Source organism: Triturus cristatus, chromosome 4_1 (assembly GCF_964204655.1).
Source record: "Triturus cristatus chromosome 4_1, aTriCri1.1, whole genome shotgun sequence".
In the NCBI taxonomy this organism is placed as follows: domain Eukaryota; kingdom Metazoa; phylum Chordata; class Amphibia; order Caudata; family Salamandridae; genus Triturus; species Triturus cristatus.
Genome location: NC_140585.1, coordinates 326,309,054 through 326,336,941, shown reverse-complemented (window position 1 = coordinate 326,336,941; position 27,888 = coordinate 326,309,054). Strand labels below are relative to the sequence as shown.

The 27,888-nt window shown below is 42.8% G+C and overlaps 1 protein-coding gene across 3 annotated transcripts in view; it reads right to left on the bottom strand.

Annotated features, from left to right (window-relative positions):
• Positions 1-1,779: 1,779 nt before the first annotated feature.
• The window catches only part of LOC146854879 (sodium- and chloride-dependent betaine transporter-like), an 898,269-nt gene continuing 872,160 nt past the window's right edge, over positions 1,780-27,888 (bottom strand). For all 3 annotated transcript variants that reach the window (XM_085652289.1, XM_085652287.1, XM_085652288.1), the window contains exons 14-15: positions 25,674-25,844; positions 1,780-6,382 (exon numbers count right to left, since the gene is read on the bottom strand). In XM_085652289.1, the coding sequence (XP_085508415.1) occupies positions 6,221-6,382; positions 25,674-25,844 (333 nt within the window). In that variant the 3' untranslated portion in view covers positions 1,780-6,220. The remainder of the gene's footprint in view (positions 6,383-25,673; positions 25,845-27,888) is intronic.

Here is a 27,888-nt window from a genome sequence, read left to right as displayed (position 1 = left end):
TACCACCGTCTCTCTGTCCCTAGGTGGAAGCAAGGGTAGAAACTTCCTAAGGCTCTTCAGAAGCCCAAAGCAGGTGCCGGCAAGTTTTTTTATGTGCGAGGCAAAGTTCAGATTTTCATCGAACCATACGCCAAGATTTTTGACAGCTCCATTGATTGCCGGAGGACAAGGAAAGCCGGAAGGCCAGAGTCTCGCTCTGAACTCAGAAGGAAAAGAGCCAAAAAGCAGGACCTCCGACTTTGCCTCGTTACATTTCAACTGTGCATTGGCCAGCCACTGAAAGACGGAAGATAGACATTGATGAGGTCTATGAGTGTGTGCCAGATTTGGTTAAAAGAAGATCAGAGAGACTGCAAAAACGTGCAGGATAAGAGCAGTAGAAAATACAGTACATTACAGTATGTAAAGAGCAGAAAGTTTAAGGATGCGTTCTGGTGAGACTCAAAGTGAGCAATGATGTGCTGAGAAATGAATTGAAATATGATCCTGGGAAGGAGAATTCAAGGTCTGATGTGTAGCCAGGACTGGGTAAATGGTGGAATAAAGAGAGAGTAGCAAAGGACATGTTTTATCTTGAGTGGTGGTAAAGTTGTAAAGATGGTGGTGATAGTGAAGGTGGGTGTCCAAATAAATCCTGTATGGAGATAAGAGTTCATGTAGGAATTTTCCCAGTTCTTTAAAGGCAATAGACAGTGCAATGGCAGGAGCAAGATTAGGACAAGTAAGAGGGAGTAAAGTTGATAAGTCTGAGTTGAGTGAGTGGCAGTGGTGAAGATGAAGGGGAGGCATGGGAAAAGTGAGAAGCATGGATTCAATTGAAGGGTAGGGCCAGGTCAGAATAGAGGCAAATGTGTTGAGTCAGAGGAAATGTCAGTTCATGTGTGGTGTTATTGAGGGTGTTCCAATGTTTCCATTTTTATGTGCTTAGTGCTTTGATTAGCTTTGTACACAAATATAGGGGAGAGTACACAGCTTGCGAGATAGTCACTTTTGTTCCCATCTATTTTCTATAATACAAACTTATTGTGAACAGGCAGGCCCTACAAGGTGAGGTGAGGCTCACACAGTGGTGCTGCTGTCCTGCAAGTACTCCAAGATACAATGTTTCATAATTAAGACCCATTTGGAGGTAGAATATTTTAGAACTGATGCGTCTCATAAGAGTACTGAAAATGTTTTTCACATTTTGCGTTAATCCTATCAAATGTTAGTGCCACTAATGGCATTTCATTAAATTGTTTCTTAATTACTCAATTCCTGCCTGGTTATTCTTCCACCTAGCTGAATTAAAACATGTTCACAATGACTTTTATCCATGGCCTCTGTTCAATAACTGGACGTCCAGTTCCCCAAAGAGTGGATGATTAAACATAATTTGTATGACCAAAATTTAATGCACTCTGTCAACTACTTACATACAGAGCCCAATTACTCCTAAATCTGATTCTCTACGGACAGGAAATGGCCAATGTAAGTTATTTTAAATGCAATCTCTTTATTCATTCAGTTTATCCAGCTGCCTACCTGTTCCTAGTTATGGGACATACTTACTTATGGGACATACTACTACCTTTGTGGTGTATCTTCCACTTGATTCTAGGTTCTCAGATCTACTTCTTGATGTTGATGTGACTTCTTGAAAATAATCTGTTTAGAGCCATTTAAAATCTTTTATCAAGGTACTGTGCCTGCTGTCCAAAGCCACTCACCCAAAGCTCATTTGACTCATCAATGGAATTTGCACTTGGCAACTTTGAACACACAGCACACAGTGGCCAATTTAAAGTCTACATTAAAATCCTTTATTTCTTTACAGAATGTGAGTACAAAGTTTATAAAATATACATATAACTGTTAATACAGTAATAAACAATTTCAAAAGATGGGGATTCCTCTGATACGAACATGATACGGTTAAACAACAACTAGTTTAGAACATGCTACATCATGACTCAGGACTCCACTTTAATCCTTCACAGTCGGAACAGCTGAACTCCTTGACCAAGACCTTTTGTGGGTACCAGTAACAGAAATGGCTCTCTGCTAGACATAGATATCACTTTCTGTTTTTCTGTACATTATACATTCCTATGTATAATCAAACCAAATATCCTATAGGCCTGTTTACACCCAAACATGGCGATTGTAGCTAGAGGATGGGGGAATCTAGCTTGGAATGAGAAGATGACAGTCCATTAGAGCTGGCCTCAACAAAACTTTGGAGGAGAAACAGACAAATGTAAGACATATAAAAAGACATATCTCTATGTTATCAGTTAACCTTTAATGCATTTTTAAATCACTGACAGGAAGGAATACTTGCAAAGTACTGTTCACCAACAATTATGTCTACATCAATCCTTCAAACCAGTCTGTGGTGGATGACTCTCTACACAGCTTTATAAAACCCAAAATAATTACCCTTTGGATTATCATTCTAGCCAAGTGGTGTATGGGGAAACAAATGTTCATCTTTCTTATTTGAGCCCCCATCAGTTACATGTCACAATATTTTCTATCCACCTGTTTGCCAAAAGCGTATTATTGCTATTGTAGCAACATTCTAGTGAAGTCAACAATTACTTTAGTAAAAGTCATGGTAAAATTCTAGGAATGATTGATTGACCATCGCCCGTATGGTTGAAGCCATAAATGCTCAATCACTTAATTTGTTCTATATGCTGAAATGTCTGAAGTGACAACTTTAGGGATTCTGATATTGATGCACCTGATAGACACTATATCATTTCAAATGTCTTATAAAAAAATATAGAATTTGATGTCAAATTTGAACTACTGGCAATCTGATTGTTATTACTTTAGCTAGCTATTTTATGAGTACTTTCTCTGTCTCCACAGACTGCTGGGAGGTAGTTCTGCACATTTTCCATTCTTGCTGTGACTTCTTAGTTCATTCTCCTTCCATTCTAATATCGTGATGCTTTTTTACAACTTCTTTTCAACTGAACAATAACTTACCAATACATTTGAGGCATATTTATAGCTCTATCATCCCCTTAGTCTCCACTAGACGTCAGCTACATTAATCACTGAGCTACTCATCAACGACTAAGGAGTTCTTATTCCACACCATCTTGGAATTCCATTTACATACTGCTGTGAGTTTTCCAAAAATCTTTTTTAACTCCAGCTTCATATATCAAAAACTGTATAAAAATTTCAAAGCTCCTTTCTTTCTTCTACTCTTGTCACTACTTTATACAACACGTTTCACAGCTGCAGTACATTTTTGAAATAAGGGACATTCCATATCATAACTTTGCTTAAAGTTGGCAACACTTCAATCCATATCTGCCTAGGTTTCCTAAACTCAATACGTTTTTTAATTTGGTTCCTCTATGGTCAGTAAACTTGGTTCTAACTATTCATATATGGAATTACATAGAGTTATATGTTCTTCATGCACTATTTTACAGTATCAGTGTGAACGCAGGAAGCGATTCAGTGAACATCACCTTAACAAGTCATAAAAAATAGAGATTTGACTCTACTCTTATGCAGGCAGACATGCATGCATAACAGTTAATACAACTTAAAGTGATGTTAGTTCCAGTAGACATCAGGTTCCTTATAGTTCCATCTCTGATCTTCTTATCCGTTAAGGTGAGATTAGTTTCATGGCTGAAGATAGATCCAGCACCACTATATCACTTTTTTATTATCATGGGGATCATTGAGCGAGAGATTTAATTTGACATGACATTAAGACATCTCAAATTGATGCTTAATCCTCCTCTTTGTGAAGGTGTAGCTTTTATAGGTGCAGCACTATTTGATGCCAAAGAGGATCTTCTATTGTGTTGGTCCATGCAAATAATTTGTAAGAACTTTTTGTAAAACGACATTCAAGGGAACCTACTAACCACTATCCACTTGCAATTTATTAAGAGTTCATAATTGTATAAAACCTACATTCTTTGAGTGTTCTCTACAAATGGATGCTGGAGTATTTAGGTTCTCCTAGGTGAGAATGAGAAAAGAGAAAGAAGAAGATGGTTCAGAAGAATTATCTAGTGTGTAAGACAATTGCATTTTTGATTCAGATGAGATATGTTCAAACAGTATGAGAAGCCTACATACTGTGTGGTGCAGAAATTGCTTGGTAAGCAGCTGTGACTCAAGAACTGATCAGGTGGTTCTCCAAGATTGAGAAGATGTTGCTAGGGGACAATGCAGATGTACATTGTAGAATATTCAGCAATGGCTCTGACAGCAGTGATAGTTTTAGTGTTGAAGGTATCAGAGAGAAAAGTTCTGAAAGTGACTGTTTGAGGGTCATTGGATCTGTAACAATCTGTGATCTTTGCAAGTGTTCCTTGACTGACTCAGGTAGAGCACTAGCCCTGGTTTTATATAGATCAGTTTCCATTGGGGACAATGGCTTTACAGTCTAGATACACCAGATCAGAGAATAGTAGTCTAGCTGCTTCATTGTATTGAAATCATCAATTCATGTTACTGAGAGTCTCTGTGAAAGGTCGTATTGACCACTGCTTGCACATTTGGTGTTGCAATCTGATGTGAAACTGCATTGGATTTTAAAACTCAATATTAATTTGTGAAATTGCCTTTGTTATAAATCTTATCCTCCTCAGTGTTTCAAGAATAAAGCCATTTTTATTACCAATAGTGATATTCTGTAGTATTCTGTCTGCAATGAGGAACCATTCACTTTCCCAGGTTTTTCCCTTTGTACCAGTTTTTCAGGTTCTCTTAGCAAAAGCTGCATTGTACAAGGTACCTTTAGTCATGAGCCAGATTTTGATATGCAGTTAAGGAACCCATTTAACAACTTGGAAAATGCAAGAAAGAGGCTAAAACATTCATACAATGACTATCAGGTGCCATGGGAAAAATATTCCAGCTGAATAGAAATAGTTGTCTCTACCTCAAGTTGCACATCACTAAATGATGCTCTTAATTCCAATTTAGAGAAACATCTTGAACTTTCCAGATTATTTGAGTTGAAAAGGAATTCCGCTCATAGCTCACTGTGTGCCCTGCTTTAGCTGTGCATATAAAATTGATCCATATGCATGTGTTGACCTATCTCCAGTGTCACTCAAAGCAAACTCCAGGTTATAAGAACAGATATGGAGAGTGGAAATGTATGGATGTGGACAGTTTACATGGGCTTGTACAGATATAAGATTGCACACTGCCCATTTAACCATCTTTGATGTGTATGTTCAATGTGTACAGGACAAGTTCAGCTCAATACTATTGTCTCAATGTTTAAGATGAAAAAAGAGGGTGATCGTGGTATTGATGTCTGATGTTCTAGGGTTGCATGAAGTTTTATAGTTGTTGGATTATCAAGTTGCTGCACCTTTGTGCAATATTTTTTATTGAGAGCGATAGTACAACTTTTGCAATTATTTTAGTCGACTATCTCAGAAATAATGGCAACAACTATTTTTGTTGGAGAAAGATTAATGAGTGAGGTGCAATGCCAGAAGTATCCTTGGATGGCATGTAAAGAAGGTATTATGGCAGAACTGATCTAAAGGTGCACAGTAAGCTCTCTCCCACAGGACTGCACAGTAAGCTCCACTTCAAAAGTTCTTTTAGAGATAGATCCAGTATGAAAGAGGACCAGTCACCAATGTCCTGAAATATGAGAAGGGTAATCAACAACAGAATTGTAATAATGTATAATCGGGGATGTATGGGTGTCATTATAGAGGCACATCAGATATTTGGTCCTTTCACACAAAGAAGGGATGCTCTAAGTCTGTCTGGAGTTGAGTCTCAGTCCTGGTGGGAAGGATTTTTTTGATTTGCTTTGCAACATCTCTGATTACTTAAGAAGGGCAATCCAGGTCTATGACAAAGGCTGTGTAGATTAAATGTATCCATCACCTATTTCAGATGAAGTGGATGGTACTGCAATTATTTAGGAGGAGCTGTACCTGGTGTAATGTTCAAGATGTTGAGCGTTGTTACAGATCTTCCAGAAATTATAGCCTACAACCTGTTTAAGCCAATCCATTTTGTTCATGTTTGAAAAATAAGTTCTTACACGTGATTCAGGAAAGTATTCTTGGTTAAAATAAGCATCTTCTCAGGTGTGGAAGTTGGCTGTCCCCTGAGTTAAAGAAGAATGTTAACAGATCTGGAGGAGAATTTATTCCAGGTGCCAAGAAGGAATGCTTCAAACGTGGAAGGCAAGCTCTCTCCAGTAGTCTGATGTTTATGTCTAGAAGGGTGTTTCTTTATCTGACGCAATGAGACCATCCTTGTATGAAGAAGCAGGGGGTTTGAAGCCTGGATTTGAGCTGTCCCATGGCTCTGCAAAATTTAACATGTGCCTCTTTGGCCGTGGCAGGTCTTCAGCAGGAGTAACAAGATGTTTTAGGCGCTGTGCAAAAGAAAACAATAAGAGACTCTTCATGAATGATACATACAGGTGACATTTTGTTCCAGTGCAGTAAAATGCTCATTATTTTGGTCCGAAGATTAAACCAGCACAATTACAAGCATGCTGCCTTTCCTAGGAATAAATGGTGGCTTAGCCTAATAGAGAATGTTACGCTCAGAGAGCATCATTGCCTCCTCATCTCATATCCTCGTCCCATTCCTTACTTTAACTTTATTAACTAGCAGCCCCCTCAAAGATCTTTATTACTTTTTCATTAACAAACATATATCCAGCCTCTTCCTGTCACATAAAGGTAGGGAACACCCAACACTTCTCCTGGGTTTTCTGTGCTTGCTCGTGCGCCTCTATGCTCCATCATTTCAGAGCTATGCTTATGTTTCCTTGGCTACTGCTAAAGTATTCCTGTGTTGATTTTTCTCTTTTGTTTTCCCTTTACTCTGTATGGTACACCAAAACCTGAAATTTGAAGCATCCAGGGTTGGTGTATGACCCACCTAGAGGAGCGGTGCCTTTAGTCTGTGTTTCATATTTACATGTGCACATCCAGCCCTCTTAGTTACAATTGAGAGAATTCTACAGAGGCTGATCTGGCACCAGTTCCAAGCTGTGCATGATGATGGGCCTGCATATTAAAAATCCAAATATTCTTACCTGTGTAGGATCCTGGATGCTTCTGCTTTTCAGAGGCCTAATGATAGGGGGAGATTTTATAACATCCTCCAAGGCCTATTACTCGTTGCTTGAGATAAGGGGGCAGGCTTGCATGATTACCTTTTGTTGTTTATCTTATTTTCTTATGTGTCAGCTCATGTCTTTTTAACTACATATTGTTTTTCTCGGTTTCTGCATGTATGAGGCACTTGTTGGAAAATCCTGAAAAAAGGTGAGGAGGCATCTGTTCTGGGTGTCAATGTTTGTTTTTTAAGGACCTATGCAGAAGTTTGGTAATGTCTTCAGACAATTTACCATACAAAAGTATTCTAACAAAATGCATCCTGTGCTTCTCCCTTCTCCAAAGAGAGATTATAGACACCTGAGCAGAAGAAGGAATACTTGAAAAGAAAAGGATGGTGCAGCTACAGTGCCTGATAAAGAACTTCAGCTTTTGGTGAAATCAATTACAGAGGCATTGTAGTGGGGAATTTTGAATCCTGAATACCCATGGGACAGGATATCATTACAACAATATAGAGAGACAAAATATAAAAAGGTATGTGCACACCGGGAGGCAATGATTTACTGTTTATAACTTCACATTACATACCCTTAAGATATAGATATCTCACATAGGCATTTTTATGTGGAGTTAGATATAGAAAATGTATTGAAACCTAACTTTCAATATTTTGTCCCATAATATGTTTGTAATGATAATCTGTCCCATTGATATTCAGGAATTCATATTCCCAGCCTGCACCTCTTAGAGGTATTCATTAAGCCGTTGAAGGAGCAGTTACCTTCAGTTACATCCCTGATAGATCTGGGTCCTCTCAAAAGTCAGTGAAATTTTCAGTGGCATGGTCGTTGTCCTCTCTGGATTATGACAAGGAAGAACATGGTGGTAAAATTGTGACACCTAGTGGCAAATACAGTCAGAAAGTGGAGCTTCAATGTGTGGTGGCTTAGGTATATTGTAATCTGCACGTGTTATCTGATGATGAGCAACCTAACACCAGTGGACAGTGGTCCAGGCAGTACTGAAGACCTGCAGTACTCAAATTACTTTTCAGTTTTGTGGTTCAGTTTCCTGAAGAGTGAGTGGAAAGATCCTGAAAAATCTTCAGTCCTGAGAAACAAAGTTGCCTCAAACACTAAGGGCCCGATTCACAAAGGCAATATGAGACAAAAGTTTTTGCTATTCACAGTGTGGTAAATAATTTAATTACCGGGACTTAATTTGATGCGGACAATCTATAATAATAGCTCAGTAAAATAAGAGGCAGAATCCGTGGTATTAGAGGTTCGGAACGGGCTTTATTCCAAAATCAATTCGAATTGAGGACTCCATATTCCATCACCACGAAGGTTCAGGAAGTGAAGGACCCCACTTTATTGACAAGTAATCATTTATATACAATAGGCATTACAGTGAAACAGATGCCGGAGGCGTAACAGTTGATAACAAAGATAAGAACATACATGCGTAACTAAAGTGGGTGTAACTAAAGAACGTCATCAGGTATGACGTCATAAATGGGTGGTTCCATGAAAGAATTTCGCAATGTCAGCAGAAATACTTGGCAGAGATGCGCGCGCAGCAGCATGACGTGTGATTGACGTGCAACTAGGGGGTGAAGGGGACTTGACATTTAGCTCTACATGTGGAGACAGAAGTCTGGGGTTATGTCAACCTAATCCCAAATCATATCTATTATCCTATGTTTAAAGAACTGTGTTATCCAGAAAGAAAGGACTCTTAGGATAGAATCTTATTCTATACTGACTATACTGACCGTTAGTGCGTGTACAAGCGTCTAAGTGTCTACACTAGATGCGAGGGCAGAAATCTTCCATAGTAATAGGGCTATGAATTACTTGCATGAAGACAGAGAAGCCGGGCCCTTTGCTCGGTAGCTGGGAGAATGTTTACTTAAACTACTAGACAGGAATGCATTGGGTAGGGAGCGGAGCAGATAATCTCGAAGGTGAAATACAGTTTTTGGCAGGCAACAGGCTGGAGTCAGGCACCGTTAGCCGCGCAGGGAGTAGGACAAAGTTCATGGGTACAGATGCGAGCTCAGACTGGAGCTTTCAGAGGCAGAAGGCAGAAAAGGCTTGATGGCAGAATCAGGGCCTACTCGCCTGAACTGTAAAATGGGATAAATGAACCATATAAAGCCGGTGGCCTTTCATACTTAGGAATAGAATATCCGGCCCATTCATGGCGGATCTGAAAGAGGACATGTTGACGGTGGACACACATGTGTTTGCGTCTTCATAACTGGAACTGGAGGAAACATACATGTACTTATGGTTTATACATGAAACCGTTGGGGTCCAAGATAGGGGACATAACTGACCATAAAAATCCATATTTCCACATTCCCCCCTTGTCCCCTACTTGCCCTTAAGAGATATCAATCTTCATCAATCCGTTGATCTGTTCATATAGCATCATTTGTTCTTCTTTCTTCTTCCGGAATCTTGAATGAAAACTTGGATGTGGGATACACGAGGTGGCACACAGACCACAAATCGCTGGTCCACATTGTAGGCATAAACAGCAACTGAATAGTATGAGAAAGCCAATACCTAGGAAGGATAGGACCCTCCATCCAAAGGTAGATAATACACTCCAAAACCAACTGGACCAAGTCCAGGTGCCTGGATTCTGGTGTATCTGGCTTACAATCTTATGAAGGCGAGTTATGGCTTTATATACAGATGGCGAATTTTCTGGTATGAAAATGCAACAGCTTGATCCGATGACCCTACAAGCTCCGCCCCTATCGGCCAGGATGACGTCAAGGACAAGACGATTTTGAAGCACAACAATCCGCATAGCAGACTGCTCTTCTGTTAAATTGCCTAAGGCGGAAATAGTTTCGTTCACTACTGCTTCAAGGGTTCTGGTTAATCTACGTATCAGCTTACTATTGGTAACTGTACCTATATAGGGAAAGAGACCTTTATTGAAATCTGTGTATTTTTCCCATGCTGTCTCAGTGTAATCGACTATTGGGAGATCTCTCCGTTCTCTATTGTGTACTAAATGAGTATTTCTATGATAATCAGGAGGAGCTAAGAAAACAGGTGGCAAAAGGAATCCAATATAGCAGGTACCATCCCAATCTAGAGGCAAACGTATATATGCAGTCTGACCACATACAAAGTAGGAATGGCGAGAAGCTCTAAATGTAGACTTGCCTTGATCACTGAATTCTATTACAGTGGTGCATTTACTGTGGCCCATGTGTATAGAGCCATTCTTTCTTATACATAATTCACCTTTAACTGGAAATACTGATATAGCGGGCAAAATTGGTGCAGGTTTCGGATTCGACGTTCAGGATCATGAGATTAAACGTGAAATTACCTAATCCATATACTTCATTTTCTAGATCAGTTCCTGTTCTTTTGGGAAGTCCCTTCTTGTCAGGGTAGCAGACTTTAAGTAAAACTAAGTGCAGGTTTCCCCATACCCAGTTGTCTTGATAAACTGCGGAATTCGAATCTTGGGAATTAATTAGACTAAACCATGCTCCACAGGAGCCATTGTGTGTGAACGGGTATGGGAAGAGAGGCAGAATTACTTTATAGTTCTGATAGGGAGGGAGTCGGCCACATATCCAACAATTTGTAGCATTGCTAACCTGATGGGAATGATGTAACATACTAATAAAAGTGTTGTTGCGCAGCGCAAATCTATATGACAACTCATGCGGGGGAAGTTCACTAAAAGAATGTTCAGCAGTAACATTATGACCATGTTTAGAAATAGGATAATATATGTGCAACAATATACTTGCAGCTATTATTAAAATACATAAGAAAAACAAAATTAATAACGTCACTGTGCAATGACTACGCAGTGATTTATAGTACGCATGTTGTTTCATTCGCTTCCTTCGGTGTCTTTCTCTATTCAGGTCTAGGGGATTCATGTCAGGGACAAATTCGACCGATTCACCTTGGAGAGGACTTAAACAATCAAATTGTCTGACTTGGTAGACCTTAATTTTAGTCTGTATTGTTCTTTGTCATTCAGTTCAACCAAAGGAAGCTTTGAGTCAATCGGTGAAGACACGCAAGGTGTGTCATTTACATCAGAAGGTAGTCCATGAAATTTCTTGATATGACTTGAATGTATCCAGCCTTTTCGACCTTCGATCTTCACGGCTGTCCTTGTTGTTAACAGTACGAGTTGAGGCGATCTCCACCTAGGATCCAGCTGGGACTTCCGGTCAAAATTCCTCACTAACACCAAATCCCCTGGAATTACGTCATGGGGTTTCACCTCGGTGTTGTCGGGAAAAGCTGCAGCTACCTGTGAACGACAAGATTGTAGTGCAGACATCAAGGAAGCCAAGTAATCTGTCAGCATGTTACAGTCAACATCAGTTATTTTTCGTGGTATAGGCGTCCCCCACATATTTGGTGGTCTACCAAAGACCACCTCATAAGGGGATAGCCCTGTTCGAGAGTGCGCTACCATTCTCATATAAAAGAGTGCAACTGGTAAGGCTACTACCCAGTCGACACCTTTCTCTCTACATATTTTGGACAATCTAATTTTCAGAGTTTGATTATGTCGTTCCACGAGACCTGCTGCCTCGGGGTGTCGGACACAGTGAAATCTCAACTGATAGCCTAACAAAAGTGAAACGTGTTTCATTACTTCGGATGAGAACGGCTGGCCGTTATCTGAGTAGACAACACGTGGTAAACCGTATCGTGGGAAGAATTCTCGAACCAACTGTTTGGCAGTAGTCGGGGCAGTGTAATCTGAAACCGGGTATGCCTCTGTCCAACGGGAAAGAGCACAGACAACTACGAGAACATATTTGAATCCTCGACATCGTTCCATCTGGATATAATCCATCTGGAGGACTTCAAAAGAGTGATCAGGAGGCTGAAATCCACCCTGTTCTACGGGAATGCTTTTACCTGGGTTAAACTGACAACAGATCATACAGGTACGGACTTTTTGTTTAGCTGCTGCTCGTAAATGTTTGTTGAACCAAATGTGTTGAATGCTGTCTAGCATAGCTTTTTCTCCTAGGTGCGCTGGACTATGTACAGTATTAATGATAACTTGGACCATTGAATCAGGAAGGAACCACACAGATTTTTCCTTCGTCATCCATCCTTGATCCGTTTGGATCCCTCCTAATTCAGTCCATTTCTTTATTTCGTCTGGTGTAGCATGTGTCTGTATGTCAATTACGTCAAGAGCGGGATCCTTAACCATCATGCAATGTGTTGGTGTCGGAACTATTGTCTTTGTCATGTCAGACGTGTGGGTTTGAGCAGTCTGTTTAGCTGTTCTGTCAGCTAAATCATTGCCTTGGGAAATGGTATCAGTAACTTTCGTATGAGCTTTACATTTCATAATTGATATTGCAGTGGGTAGATGTATTGCATCTAGTAAGACATGAATAAGGGGTCCGTACTGAATGTGGGTACCGTGAGAAGTTAAATAACCTCTCTCTCGCCACAGTACGCCGAAGTCATGTACAACTCCGAATGCATAACGTGAATCAGTATATATGTTGACTTTTTTATTCGTAGCTTGAATACAGGCTTGTGTCAGAGCGACGAGCTCTGCTGCTTGAGCGGACAAGGTATTTATGCGATTTGTTTCAATAACTTCAGTATCTGTTGTGACTGCATACGCGGCCACTAACTCTCCTGTATTTGTTCTCATACATGACCCATCTACATACAACGTCAGGTCTGGATCTGACAATGGGACGTCTGTCAAGTCTTGTCTAGGTTTCGTCGTGATAGTGATAACTTCAATACAATCATGTGCAAGTGGGTCTGTTCCGTTTACTGGTAACAATGTGGCAGGATTCAATGTACTACAACGTCTGATTTCTATATGTGGCTGAAACAATGTTAATTCGTAACCAGTGAGTCGTGCTATAGTCAAGTGTTGTGTCTGTGTGCGGTTCAAGAGAACCTCTACTGCATGTGGTACTTGTACTGTCAATTGGTGTCCTAACACTATGGCATCGCTTTGTCTGATTGCTAAAGCTGTTGCTGCCACTGATTTCAGGCACGCAGGCAGAGCCTGAGCTACGGGATCTAATGTACTAGAAAAATAAGCACACGGTTTGTGTGATCCTGCTTGTTCCTGTGTGAGTACTGACAAAGCAGTACCTTCGCGTTCTGTAACAAAGAGTGTAAAATGTTTATAGTAACATGGTGTTGCTAAGACGGGTGCTTGACATAAAGCTTTCTTTAGGCTTTCAAAAGCTTGTGTATGTTCCTGTGTCCAAGGGAGGACAGTCGATGTGGCTGCCTCCTGTGTTGTGAACTGAATGAGTGGTTTTGCTAGAAATGCATACTGAGGGATCCACTGCCTACAATATGAAGTGAGGCCTATAAAAGCCCGCACCTCCTTTTGTGTCTTGGGTATTGGCATGTTAGCAATTAACTGGATGCGATCTGGTGTAAGCTGCCTTCCCTCCTTGGACAGCGAGTGACCAAGGTAAACAACTCGCTGGACACAGAATTGCAGCTTAGAAGGGGACACCTTATGCCCCTTTTCGGCCAAAAATTGTAAAACCGTCAGTGAGGCTTTTTCACATTCAGGTTCGCTTCTAGCGGTGATCAGCAGATCATCGACATACTGAAGCAGGGCAGTGTTGACTGGCATGTGTATACTGTCAAGTTCTCGTTTCAGTGCTTGGCTATAGATGCTGGGGCTTTCTGTGAATCCTTGGGGTGCGCGTGTGAATTTAAAGCTTCGTCCATTTAAACTAAATCCGAACAAGTATTGGCTTTCCGGATCTATTGGGACGCTGAAAAAGGCATTCTTGAGATCAATTACAGTAAAGAATGTTGCTTCGGAATCAATAGCTGTCAGTAATGAAGAAATGTCTGGAACTACGGGGTATTGTGGTACAATACATTTATTTAATTCGCGCAGATCAATAACCAATCGGTATACTGGCGGGGCCTTTGGATCAGTTCGTTTAAGAATCGGAATTATCGGTGAATTACATACATTGGAGTCTGTTTCCACAACCACCCCTTGGGTAATAAGTTCGTCAATGATTTGCAGTAAAGCCTCTACAGCATCTGGTGGTAACTTGTATTGTCGCATTCGTGGTAGTACCACTCCTGCCTTTAGTGTGACTCGATATGGTGTAATGTTCATGCAACCAACATCTGTAGGGCCTTCTGCCCATAAATGTGTGGGTAAAGTCTGCAGTCGGTGATCCATGTCTCGGGACACATAGTGCCCTTTGAAATCACGTAAAAACAATCTTACTCCTTCCGGAGAACAACATATTATAGCTCCTAGAGCTTTCAAAGTTTTTATGCCTAACAAGTTTTCTGGGCATGATTTAGTAAGCAATAAATCTGTAGTTCGTGTCAAAGGACCAATCGTAAGGGGAAGAGGCTGTGATACTTCGTTAACGATAGGTTTTCCTGAAAAACCAAGGGAAATATTCTGTGAGCCTGAGAGGGGTGCCCCTGGAACTTCACTACGTTTTATTGTTGTTCGGCTTGCCCCTGTATCAAGTAAAAATTTTCTATCTTGGCCTAATAGTTCACTGTGTACATAAGGTCCTTCTTGATCTACAGGGACCTCAATAAGGGGTAAGCCAACTTCCCTCTCTAGGCTGTTTCATGAGTATCGTTGATAATCAGGATAGTCATACTGTGCGGTCTGGTACATCTGTCGTGTCGTTGTTTGTGTGGCAGCAATAGGCTGCGATGGTGGAGCTGGCAGAGACTGTTGCGGAGCTGGCATGGACTGTGCATGCTGCGGAGCTCCTTGTTGGTTCTGATCCTGTCTAGGTGGCCGTGGTCTTTCTTTTGTATTACCTGTGGCGATATTATGTTTTAAAACTGGACAATCGTGTACATAATGACCTTGCTGTTTACAATAGTTGCATGTCCCTTTTACAGGACCTGTTGAAACACTGGACTGTGTCATACCCTTTTTATGACCGTCAGCTGGAACTGTCTGGGAAACTAGCATTTTCATTTTCGTGTCTTTCATGCGTCTTTGTTCATGTTCTTGTTCCTCTCTAATTCTATTGTGATGGTACTGTAGCATTTGTAACATTGCGAGCAGTCCGGTGGCAGTGGGCTTGCTCGTGGGAGCTGAGGGCTGCGATTGAGCTTCTAAGTGCTTTTAGCGCGTTGTCACGCCGATCGAAAGCGGCGACACGCACTTGTTTTTAAATTGCTTGTTTCTGTTGTTTAACCTGTACTGAAAATTAACAGGTACCTTTTAACCCCCACCCTGCTTTTCTGGGGCCCAGCGAGGCTGGCTGGCAGCTGATTCCACCTCAGGCGCCTAGCGGTAGTGGCCGTCATCTTGGATCGGGCTGGCTCGCCCGACCCCACCCACGCCACTCCCCCCACGCTGCTCCTCTATTTAGGAGTGCTTCACAGTTTCCCCAGCGATTGCGAGCAGTCCGGTGGCAGTGGGCTTGCTCGTGGGAGCTGAGGGCTGCGATTGAGCTTCTAAGTGCTTTTAGCGCGTTGTCACGCCGATCGAAAGCGGCGACACGCACTTGTTTTTAAATTGCTTGTTTCTGTTGTTTAACCTGTACTGAAAATTAACAGGTACCTTTTAACCCCCACCCTGCTTTTCTGGGGCCCAGCGAGGCTGGCTGGCAGCTGATTCCACCTCAGGCGCCTAGCGGTAGTGGCCGTCATCTTGGATCGGGCTGGCTCGCCCGACCCCACCCACGCCACTCCCCCCACGCTGCTCCTCTATTTAAACGTCCCCCATGTGTCAGCGCAGCGGACGAGCGCAGCGGGCGCGCCGTAGGCTCGCCGGAGTCAAGCCAGAGTCCTGCCCGTCTGCGCCCGTCCGCGGCAGGCCGGGGCTGGGGGCTCTCCCTTATGCCCTCCCGCTGTCATACACTTCCTCCGAGCTTCTTTCTCACTGGATCCCTGGCACCATTAGTCCTATTGTGTCTAACTCAGTACAACATTTAAATCTCCTTACGAGCCCCCCCGCTGCACCCCCCGCCGTTATTCAAAGTTGTCTTCCTCGGCCTCGGGCCGCTGCGCCTATTCATTCCATCTTGCCTGTTCCCCACACGCCGTCCTATAATACCACTGCCATACTCCTCAATACTAGATCTGTCGTTAGCCATCAGCATGAGCTACACGATTTTCTTGACAGCCACAACCCGGACCTCTTGTTCTTAACAGAGACCTGGCTTAAGGCAGACTCCCTCCCCAACGTCTTAGCCGCACTCCCCCCCTCTTATTCCATCATTCGTGCGGATCGCCCGGAGGGCAGGAGAGGCGGCGGAGTAGCCCTGATAACACATACTGACTCCCCCTTTCAAATACTCCCCTCTCCTCTTATCCCCGAGGTAGACTGCCTAATAATTCGTGCTAGCTCTTACTCTACCCCCCTTACCGCTGTTCTTATCTATCGACCCCCGCACACAACTTCCAATTTTGTTTCCTGCTTTCAGGACATCCTCGCCACACTGGTTATTAACAACTCCTCAGTGTTGGTGCTGGGTGACTTCAATTTTTGGCCCAACGATCCCGTCGAAACCCCCCTTTCCAAAGAATTCACCAGCCTCATGACCAGTCTTAACTTTTGTCCCCTCGTTCACAGCCCCACCCATGTTCATGGCCACTCGCTCGACCAGGTTTGGACCCTAAATATCCCCACCACTTCTCCTGTCATCTCCCCCTGTTCTTGGTCGGACCATTTTTCAATCTCCTTCTCCCTCGCGTTAGCCCCAGTGCCTATACCTCTTCTCCCAAAGAACATCTGGGCTAGGAAATGGGGTAAGGCAGACATGCCTTCGTTTTGCTCATCCCTGGCCAATTCCTGCCCTGACCTCTCGGGTCTCGCCGCCCCGGACCAACTGACTATCATCGATGGCTGGCTGACCCGGGCAGGCGATGATTTTGCTCCCCTGAGACGGATCACGGTGAAGCGTGCCCATGCTGCCAATCGCTGGTTTACCCCCGATCTCAAGGAGAAGAAATTAGCCGCACGCAGAGCAGAGCGCGCATGGAGAAGAGAATATAGTCCCGCCAAAAAAATCATCTACCTCTCTGTGCTCAAAGTATACAAACAAAGCATACTTGACGCCAAGACCCTGTTTTACTCAAACAGGATACTAGCAGCTGAATCTCAATCTAAAGAGATTTTTGCCACAGTACATGAGCTTGCCTCGTCTAATAGAGCCACGGCCTTGATCCCCCCTTCTCAACCGCTTTGCGACTCCCTCAACGACTTCTTCGTTGATAAGGTCGCAACGATCAAGGCTAATATCTCCCCCCCTTCCCTCACCTTCACTAATCCCTCCCCCCCCTGCTATCACTTCCAAACTCACTTCCTTCCCCCCTCTGACCACAGTTACACTTCCTCCCCTGCTCCAAAAGGTAAAGTCAGGTTCCCCCCTAGACTTTGCCCCTGCTCGTATCTTGCGAGAAGTCTTCCTACACTGCCCTACCCCTTCCCTTACACTTTTAAATGACTCACTCAAATCCGGAGTGGTCCCCACTGCCCATAAATTTGCGGCAGTCATTCCCATTCTAAAAAAACCCGGTGCCGACCCTTCATCCCCTTCCAATTACCGCCCCATTTCCCTGTTACCCTACCTGGCCAAGGTTTTGGAGACCCATGTAACCAGCACCCTGAGCACCTATGTGGAAGCCAACCACTGCCTCTCCCCCCGGCAGGCGGGCTTTCGCCCCCTCCACTCGACGGAGAAGGTAGTGATCTCAGTGATGGACAGCCTACGTGAGGGCATTGATACCAACGTCCCCCAGGCCCTCATTCTTTTAGACCTATCCGCCGCATTTGACACGGTGGATCATTCCATCCTTCTCACCCGTGTCAAGGCGGCGGGTATAGAGGGCCTGGCCCTCACCTGGCTTAAGTCCTTCCTGAGTGACAGGGCTCAGGCAGTCCACCTTGCTGGCTTCACCGCTGCCTCTCGTAAGGTTGCATGTGGAGTTCCCCAAGGCTCCTCCCTCTCTCCTCTTTTGTTTAATTTATACATTTACCCCCTCATTTTTATGTTACAGCAGCTCGAGGTCACGGTGTTCAATTACGCCGATGACCTCCAGCTAATTTTTGACCTTTCCCACTCCACTTCCTCTGCTTCAAATGTCCAATCCGTCATGCTGTTCATCCAGGATTGGATGAACTGCAACCACCTCAAACTCAACCCGGACAAGACGGAATTAGTCCTGACCAGAGGTGGTTGCAGTCCCTGGTCCCCCTCCCATTGGCCAACCTCACTTGGTGTTCCCCCGCTCCCAGTTCCTAAGGTCAAGACCCTTGGCATCCTCCTGGATCCCTCACTTTCTGTTCACTCTCAGGTTAATTTAGTTGTTTCCTCCTGTTTTTTTTCCCTTCGAATCATTAGGAAGATTTCTCGTTTTTTTTCTTTACCTGCCCTAAAAATTATAGTGATGGCCATGGTGCTTTCGCGCCTCGATTATGGGAACATCATCTATAATGGCGCTCCAGCCTACGCCACTCGCCGTTTGCAGCTAGTGCAGAATCAGGCTGCCCGCCTGATCCACGGCCTGCCCAAATACCATAGAGCTACTCCCCTACTGCAGGCCTTGCACTGGCTGCCGGTGAAAGAGCGTGCTCTGTTCAAGCTTGGCTGCACTACTTTCCAGGCCAAAACAGGCACTGCCCCGGAATTTATCTGTTCTGCCATTACCCCCTACATACCTGGACGAGAGCTTAGGTCTACTCATCAGGCTTTGTTAACCATCCCCCGCTTCAGCAAGAAAAAGACTGGCGGTACGAAATTCGCAGTGCTTGCTCCTGCATTTTGGAACTCCCTCCCCCCGGAACTCCGTATGTCATCTTCCTACATTGAGTTCCGGAAGGGTCTTAAAACTTTTCTCTTTTCCCGTGCTTACAATGTTTAAATTCCCCTCTGCTCCTGCTTGCTTCTCGCAATCCAACAGCGCCAAGAAACCGCTTGGTAAAAGTGCGCTATAGAAATGTTTTTAAATTCAAATTCAAATTTGTGACGGAGTGTTACCTTGCCAGGTACTCTCGAATTTCAATACTCTATTCTTAACTTGGGGCAAAGAATTTTCAACTAACTTTGTCACAAACAGATGTGGATACGACTCGCTACTTGCTTTTATTCCACTATTTATACCAAAACATTTTTCGAATCGGGCATAGAAATCACTAGTGTCCTCGTCTGGTTTTTGTTTACAGGCAGAGATTGCACCCCAGTCTTCCTTTTTCGTAGTTAATAAACGTGGCAGTACCTGTACTAGTAAACCTGGTAGTGTTTTGGTCTTCTCCCCAAGCCCTGCACCTGGACCTCGAGCTTTTTCTTCGTTTTCTAATGCTGTCCAATCTATCTTTTGGTCTCCCACCTCCCAATCCTTTTCCTTGAGTTTTTCATAAATGCCCGCAGGCATTAATACCTTCAATATTGTCATAATGTCGGGGTAGGTATACTCTCCCATGAGTAACATGTCTTTAATTTCTCGGTGGAAACCCGCTGGGTCTTTGTCATGACTGGGTACCACCTTCTTCATTTCCAATAGTTCTATTTTAGATATGGGTGTGTATACAAACACACGTTTAAACTGATTGTCATCACCTTTTATCGGGTGCACTTCGCGTAAGGGATTCTGTCTATCCATATAATACGTCGTTCTTTCTTTTATGGGCAGTGAGACATGTTCGGGACATACAAAAAGAATGTACTGCTTTCTGGATTCTAGTATTTCTCTAATTAGCTCAGTACCTGAACCTCTCCATTTATTCGTGAGTAATTTAGTCAATATATCAGGTAAGGGACCAGGGTCGGAGTGTTGGCTTTTATATAATATAAGGAGTTGTTGAATCATATAGATACCAGCTAAACGCTGTTCATCTGGGGCGAGGTTCAAAAACGTGTGTGCTAATGTATCATCACTATATTTTCCGGGACTCTCAACCCAATGAACGGCTGACCTGGCTAATTCTTGTTCGTCCATAGAATCGAGTATATGATAACCCCTTCGTTCTCGGAGTAGGTTGTCAGCAGCTTGGAACGTATGTTCAGGGGACCTTATATTTATTATTGGGTTTTGGAAGTTTCTGTTATTATCTGGACGTATCGGACGTATCGGATCAGTAAAGCCTCTAGTGTTATTACAAGATCTTCCTCTACCTACATAGGCCATGGTTTCTAACTGTCCTGTGGGCAGTTCTAATTCTTCCTCGTCTTCGGTTTGTTCAGGTTCGTCTACTGCTAATCTTTCTTCGTGTATTCGTTCTATTTCTTTGCGGATCTTTCGGCACATAGCTACTATACATGATCGTTTATCATGTCTCCCCTCTGATATATTCTGACTCCATGTGGTAAGAATTTGCATTTCTTTCGGATTTACCCCTGGTTGGTCTTGATTTCTGATCACACAATTTATGAGGAAATGTAACAGTTCCCCCTGTATTTCCACTTTTTGGTACTCCAGGGCTCTGTTAATACTCTCAGAATCTCGCCCTGACTGGACAAAGTGATATATATTTTCTAAGTGTGTAGTCATTCCTGGTAGCTTCCCTAAATATATAGCAGCTCGTCGGATACGTAATGATGCTAGCATCATTTCGTCCCCTTTTCCGGGCACAGGGTCATATCTACAATCTATTAGAAGTTCCTTGAGCGTGTTGGGAGTTATTAGTTTGGGCGTACGTTGGTGGGCTAATTCTTGAAAGGAAAGTTTATTTACTCTGGGTGGCGTGGAAAAAATGTTTGATGTACCTCCGGTAGCCCCACCTGGGGTGCTGGATGTGAAAGGATTCGTCGAACGTGATATAGCAACTATAGGTGTGGATACAGATGTCGAAGCAGATGTGCTTGCCTGAACTTGTGTCGGAGTTTGCTGTTGCGGAGGTACAGACGGAAGAGGGTCTTGGCGTTGAACCCCCTCTGCAGGCGGTCTATGTGGCGCAGCATTAGCATACTCGGGAGCTGCGTCGTCTAAATAAGAGGAAAGAAAAACATCTTCTGCGGTTCTGGGATGCCCTTTGGGATGTACCTTTATCGGAAACAATGGGGGTGGCAAGGAGGTGCGGGCTTTTGGTATCTCCGGAGTAGCCTTAGGTAATCCTTCGGCCAGGAGAGGATACATACCATTCATAAGGGCATTTCGTTGTCTGTCTACTTGTTCTGATTTTACTCGAGTACCTTCTTCAATTAATATATTTTCTCGAACTTTATTTAAATTCTCCTTACTCTTCTCTTCCTGTCTACGTGCTTTTTCTGTACGTCTATACGATTCTTTACGCCATAATTCAATGGCGTCTTTCTGTGATTGTCTAGCTTTCTTTTTCCATAATTCTTCCTCTACTTTCACGATGCAATCTGCATCCCAGGTCCCAGCTGCGGGCCACCTCTGACTTTCTGGTAATTCCTTGGTGTAGTCTACCCATAAATCAAGAAATAATATGGCGTCTAGGCCATGTTTATGATACATAAAGTACCCTGGAGTGTCCCTAGGAGGAATGGGAACAGCTTCTTCGAGTACCCCTTTTCTAGTTTTGATCTGTCTTAATTTCGAAAAGAGCGGCATTTTGAGAACTGATCTGATTTGATACCTAATTTTGAACAGGTTTAATATAACGAAACACAATAATGAACAGTCATTCACACCACAATATGCAGAACGTATTTTAAAACATTTAACATTTAACATTTAATGAACAACAATGATGGCCGTTCACTAAGCATAATACTCGATACTAACTAGATAATTCTGACTTCATATACTAGACATACTTGATATACTGCTAAACAGTACAGATACACTGCTGAAACAGTGCAGACCGGATTTGTGTACCCAAACCCGTCTTGACCGGCACAACCTATGTGCACGTCAGAACGCCTCCCCGACAATGGTACTCACCGGGTAGCTCGGAACGGAAGGCCTCGGAACTGAACTGAACTGGACTCGGACCGGACTGGACTCGACTCGATACTTCGGAACTTCGGAACTGGTGGGCCTCTGTATACCTCGGATCTTGCTCTCTCAGCTAGGCTCTGGTCGGGATACTTCGCACTTCTCACCGCCTCGTCTGGGTGTTGATCGCAGCCTCAGTTACCCCCGCTCGGCAGGAGGGAGATACAGGAAATCCTGTGGGTACGCGTTGTTGTCCGTCCAGCTGTGACAGGAGACCGGGCCTGCAACGCACCTCCGGCGCGTGAGATGAGAAAGTGTCCCTATTCGGGCGCCATATATGTGGTAAATAATTTAATTACCGGGACTTAATTTGATGCGGACAATCTATAATAATAGCTCAGTAAAATAAGAGGCAGAATCCGTGGTATTAGAGGTTCGGAACGGGCTTTATTCCAAAATCAATTCGAATTGAGGACTCCATATTCCATCACCACGAAGGTTCAGGAAGTGAAGGACCCCACTTTATTGACAAGTAATCATTTATATACAATAGGCATTACAGTGAAACAGATGCCGGAGGCGTAACAGTTGATAACAAAGATAAGAACATACATGCGTAACTAAAGTGGGTGTAACTAAAGAACGTCATCAGGTATGACGTCATAAATGGGTGGTTCCATGAAAGAATTTCGCAATGTCAGCAGAAATACTTGGCAGAGATGCGCGCGCAGCAGCATGACGTGTGATTGACGTGCAACTAGGGGGTGAAGGGGACTTGACATTTAGCTCTACATGTGGAGACAGAAGTCTGGGGTTATGTCAACCTAATCCCAAATCATATCTATTATCCTATGTTTAAAGAACTGTGTTATCCAGAAAGAAAGGACTCTTAGGATAGAATCTTATTCTATACTGACTATACTGACCGTTAGTGCGTGTACAAGCGTCTAAGTGTCTACACTAGATGCGAGGGCAGAAATCTTCCATAGTAATAGGGCTATGAATTACTTGCATGAAGACAGAGAAGCCGGGCCCTTTGCTCGGTAGCTGGGAGAATGTTTACTTAAACTACTAGACAGGAATGCATTGGGTAGGGAGCGGAGCAGATAATCTCGAAGGTGAAATACAGTTTTTGGCAGGCAACAGGCTGGAGTCAGGCACCGTTAGCCGCGCAGGGAGTAGGACAAAGTTCATGGGTACAGATGCGAGCTCAGACTGGAGCTTTCAGAGGCAGAAGGCAGAAAAGGCTTGATGGCAGAATCAGGGCCTACTCGCCTGAACTGTAAAATGGGATAAATGAACCATATAAAGCCGGTGGCCTTTCATACTTAGGAATAGAATATCCGGCCCATTCATGGCGGATCTGAAAGAGGACATGTTGACGGTGGACACACATGTGTTTGCGTCTTCATAACTGGAACTGGAGGAAACATACATGTACTTATGGTTTATACATGAAACCGTTGGGGTCCAAGATAGGGGACATAACGGACCATAAAAATCCATATTTCCACAACAGAGGTCATTTACAAGTCGTATCTTTACGTCCGCAGTCAGGCCAGAATTTCTGGCTTGGGCCATACTCTCCACACTCAGACTGTACTCTCCGGCTCAGGCCATACTCTCCAGCTCAAGCCATATGAAGTGTTAACAATGGGCCAGAAGGCAATTGTTACAAAAAATGACATTAGGAATGTGTGATAAATGGTAGAGGAGGTCATGAAAATCAGTTTGGGCAGCGAAAAGGGTGTGGCCGGACACTACATCATATCCCAGAAAAGTGCTCCTTTGTGTCACGGTACATGCAGTCCACAATTTGCGCTCAGTGTTGACAGTAGTGTCAACACTTATGGGAGTTTTGTGAGATTACAGCTTGAGCCGGCGAGTACGTTTCGAGTGCGGAGAGTTCGGCCCAAGCACGATATATAGGCCCCACTGCGGACATAAATGACCTCTGTGACTACCAAAAGTTGTAAAGTAAGACTTTTGCCTTGGTGAATCTGACCCTAGTTGTATATGCTGGGCTCATTTTGCCAATAAAAGTGGAAATATACAATATGTACACATTTCAGTGATTAATGAAGGATTTCCAGTCTTTGCCATCAGCAATACAGAACAGTGAGGAGGTGTCGCAATTGTTGGCTCAAATGGGGATGCAGGTGAATTTCTCATCAGATGATACATTTGACAGTTGAATAGCATTAGCCATAGATTCCAGTGAAGTGGTGGTGTCTCATACATAATTGGTCTCATTTCCAGCCTAGAAGTCCACAGGGGAATTACTTGGTTCGGAATCTTTGAGACCCTAAGGGAAATAACTCTGCAGCATTCATGAATATGACTGGATGTTGAATAACCCAGTAGAGGGCATATAGCCAATTTCAAGGATTTTGGATGACCTTTGTGAAATATGAGCGTGTGCTAGAAGTAGTATACAAGGTATATACCACAGACCTTCAATAGATCTAGCAGCAAGAGGAGAAAAGTGTTGCAAAAGAACATCAATTCTTTGCTTCTGAAGAGAGTGATTAGTCCAATTCCTCATCAACAGCGAGGACTGTGATAGTACTCAATAGCCTTCTTGGGGAGGGAATTTTTAGTTAAATTTAGATTAGTGATGTATTTGAAGAATATCATTACAATTGTGATGAAAGCTAATTTCTAGATGAATACTTAATTCCCCCAGTGTCTCATTGACATTTTCTCACCGAACCAGAAATTCAAGATGCCTATCTCCTTATGGCCATCAGCAAATTTCATCAGATGTTCCTTAGGTTGGCAGTGGAAGAGAGTCACTGGCAGTTCCTATTCCTCCATTTGGGTAAAGGCTTCTCCCCTAGCATTCATAAAGGTTTTATTTGATTTGATTGCTATCCTACACGAAGATGATATTTATGCTCTTTCAGTGGTTCAGGGTTAGATCTTAACATTAAAGTTTTAGCAAATAAGAATGTGTCTTAAAATTGGTACTCTTGGAGTATTCATAACTTAAATAAAATCCTTATGTTTCATTTGGAATAAGGAAGAATAATAGTAAATAATTTAGACAATATACAGCCGCTGCACAAAGGAGACAGTGTACAAAACAGTGGTAATTACAGCAACATTCTTTAGGGAGACAACAAGAGTTATTATTATAGCACTTAAGTGGAATCAGTGTGCAGAGTTCTTATAAAAGTTCTGCATTGAATATCTGCATTGCAAACACATCCTTGTTCACCACTGGCTCTGAATTAGGCCTACGTGCTATCTCTAACCTGCCTCCATCAAAGCATCCTACACAGAAAATGAAGATGCTGAGAAACCATTTGGTATATAGAGGACTGAACAAAATGAAGACAGTCTCAGTAGAAACCTTCAGTGCAAATGAGTTAACCTAATAAATATGGTGTAATCCCAGGTGCAGTAACCCAGGGCTGCTTTCAACAGGTGTAAATCTGCAAACCGGTCCAAAAGGTGTTCTCCATTCCAGGCTGAATAATTTGAAAACTCTGAATTTAAGTGTGAGGATACCGTCCAGAACCAGAAATGTCACCCTACCTCCAGTATTGGTCCATCTTAATCCAGAGTAGTCACAATTGGGCACTTAGCGCTGTTACAAACTCACAGAAAAATTAACAGTAGTTGTCTCCCCTGCTGAGAGAGAGATTTGTGACCTGGCCAGAAAGGTTTTATCAAACTGGGGAAGACATTGGTTGAGAGTCATTTGAGACCCCCTTCCATCTCTCACCTGTGATAGCGTGCCCTTGGTTTTCAGCAGAATGTAGATGGCGTACACAGGAATACATATCATGGAGGAGAGGGCCATCAACCATCCAATGGCATATCCCCAGGAAGGGTACACATACGAGTTGTTGTACTTTAGGGGTGTATACTTGATCAATGAAAACAAGAAAGTCCCCTGCAGAAGGAGAAATTAACAAGTAAGATGGAGAACTGAAGAGTAAAAATATTGTTTTCATGTTATCCACAAGGCCAGCTTTCACTGACCACAAAAAAATAACACAAGCATACATTAGACTAGAAATTGCTAGTTTCAAGCAACTTGCTTCAACTCCAACTGCACCATTTTACCAATCACCTTTATTTCAGGAAAGCCTTAAGATCCTCCATTTGGTTTAATACAAAGATATTGTCTAATATTTTGACTTTTCATTTACTCTACATTCCACTAAGCATCAGAATACTCGAGGTTGCACTTTATAAACATTTAAAAAAACACAACATAAGGTTTGATACTTAGGGCCAGATTTAGATATCGGCGGACAGCTTACTCCGTCAAATCGGGGACAGATATCCCGTCCGCTGAAATATAAATCCCTTAATAAGATTTCAGTGGATGGGATATGCGTCCCCATGGAGTAACCTGTCCGCCAATATCTAAATCAGACCCTTAAACCAGCATAACACCCGATAAGACATGGATGTCATGCAAGAGCTGTTTAAAAAAAAAAAACTTCAATAATGCCTGTAGAGTACATGTTAATCCAAAATATAGTTATGAAAAGCAGCGTTTTTTCAAGTGGAAAGTCATAGTTAATATACCCTGATGAAGGGCTACATCGGCCCGAAATGCATTGAGATGGGATGATATAAAACAACACGTCTACTGTTGATAAACATGACTTGAAGTAGTATGACTTTAAATTAGGTGGGATGAGGAACATTGAATACCACCATTGAAAGATAAAATACTGTAATTGAAGCTTGATGAATGTTTGATTTACATCAATGAAGATTATATACTCGTGTGATAGGGACATTGGCAGCGCTAAAGGGGACGAACCCCAATTGGGGAACGCTGCTTTTCATCACTATTTGTTTACAATCAATGATCAGTGAGTGAAACCCTTTATGCACGCTACAAATTGAATATGATTCCATGCAAGACTGGAATACTGAGAGAGTGCGTGATCATTTATACATGTGAATCCCAACTACAGAAAATACGTAATTCAATGAAACAGCAAAATGTCACAATGAAACTTTGCTTTGCACTAAACATTTACTTTTCATGATCAGCTGCTCCCTCACATCATGCTGTTCATCAGTATTTGAGAGCAATGAGTACTCTAATCCCTTGGCCAAAAATGGTTGTTCCTAACATGCTGCTCTTAAATCACTTACTGACTGTGAGGTTATGGAAAAGTACAAACAAGCTACAATTCAAACAAGCATTGGCATAGCTTTCCTTTGGGATCTTATAAGTTTAGTCATGCAGCAAATTATCCCCTATTAGCATGCCCACACACTCAACATTTTGGCAATATTGCAGCGGAGAAGCAAAAGGGTGAGTGGCGAGACGATGTAATTAAGGGCGTGGCTTAAATACACGCAGGCTAAAAATCTGTACTTAGCATAGTGTGGCTCCCAACTAGTATTTAGATGTATAATACTGATACAACAAGTAACATTACCCGTACAATAAGCTAGGGCTATTGGATTTGCCAATGGTTGTTGTTTGGGCTGCTTTAGGTTCACAGTCCGGCCCTGCCTATAGCGCACAGATGGAGGGTCTGTCAGTTCTTGAGAAGCTGCGAGTGCCCATAGAATGGGAATGAGGGGCCTTAGCAGGCAGAATGTGGCAGCCACATCTCTTATGTACACCTAGTAGTGTAAAGATTGGGAAGGCCCCCCTCTCTGAGAGAGCCTGGGAGGTGGAGTGTGACTGAACCCTAAGAGATCCTAAGTGTGTTGTCAGTTTATTTATCAGATTTTTGTCAGTTGACTCTATGTAATGAAAGCAAAAAACAAAACTGAAATAGAAGAAAATCCGTCGTTTTTTATTATACATTCTCGAGATACTCTTCCCAACATCTGCATATCTAAGTAACCGTTTCTGGTTTACTGCTGGCATCCTGCCTCAGTAATTAAACTATTGGCCTTTATTTGGAATTCTAAAGTCTAGCTTTGAAAAAAATAGCATGTCTGATCAAAGTTAATGG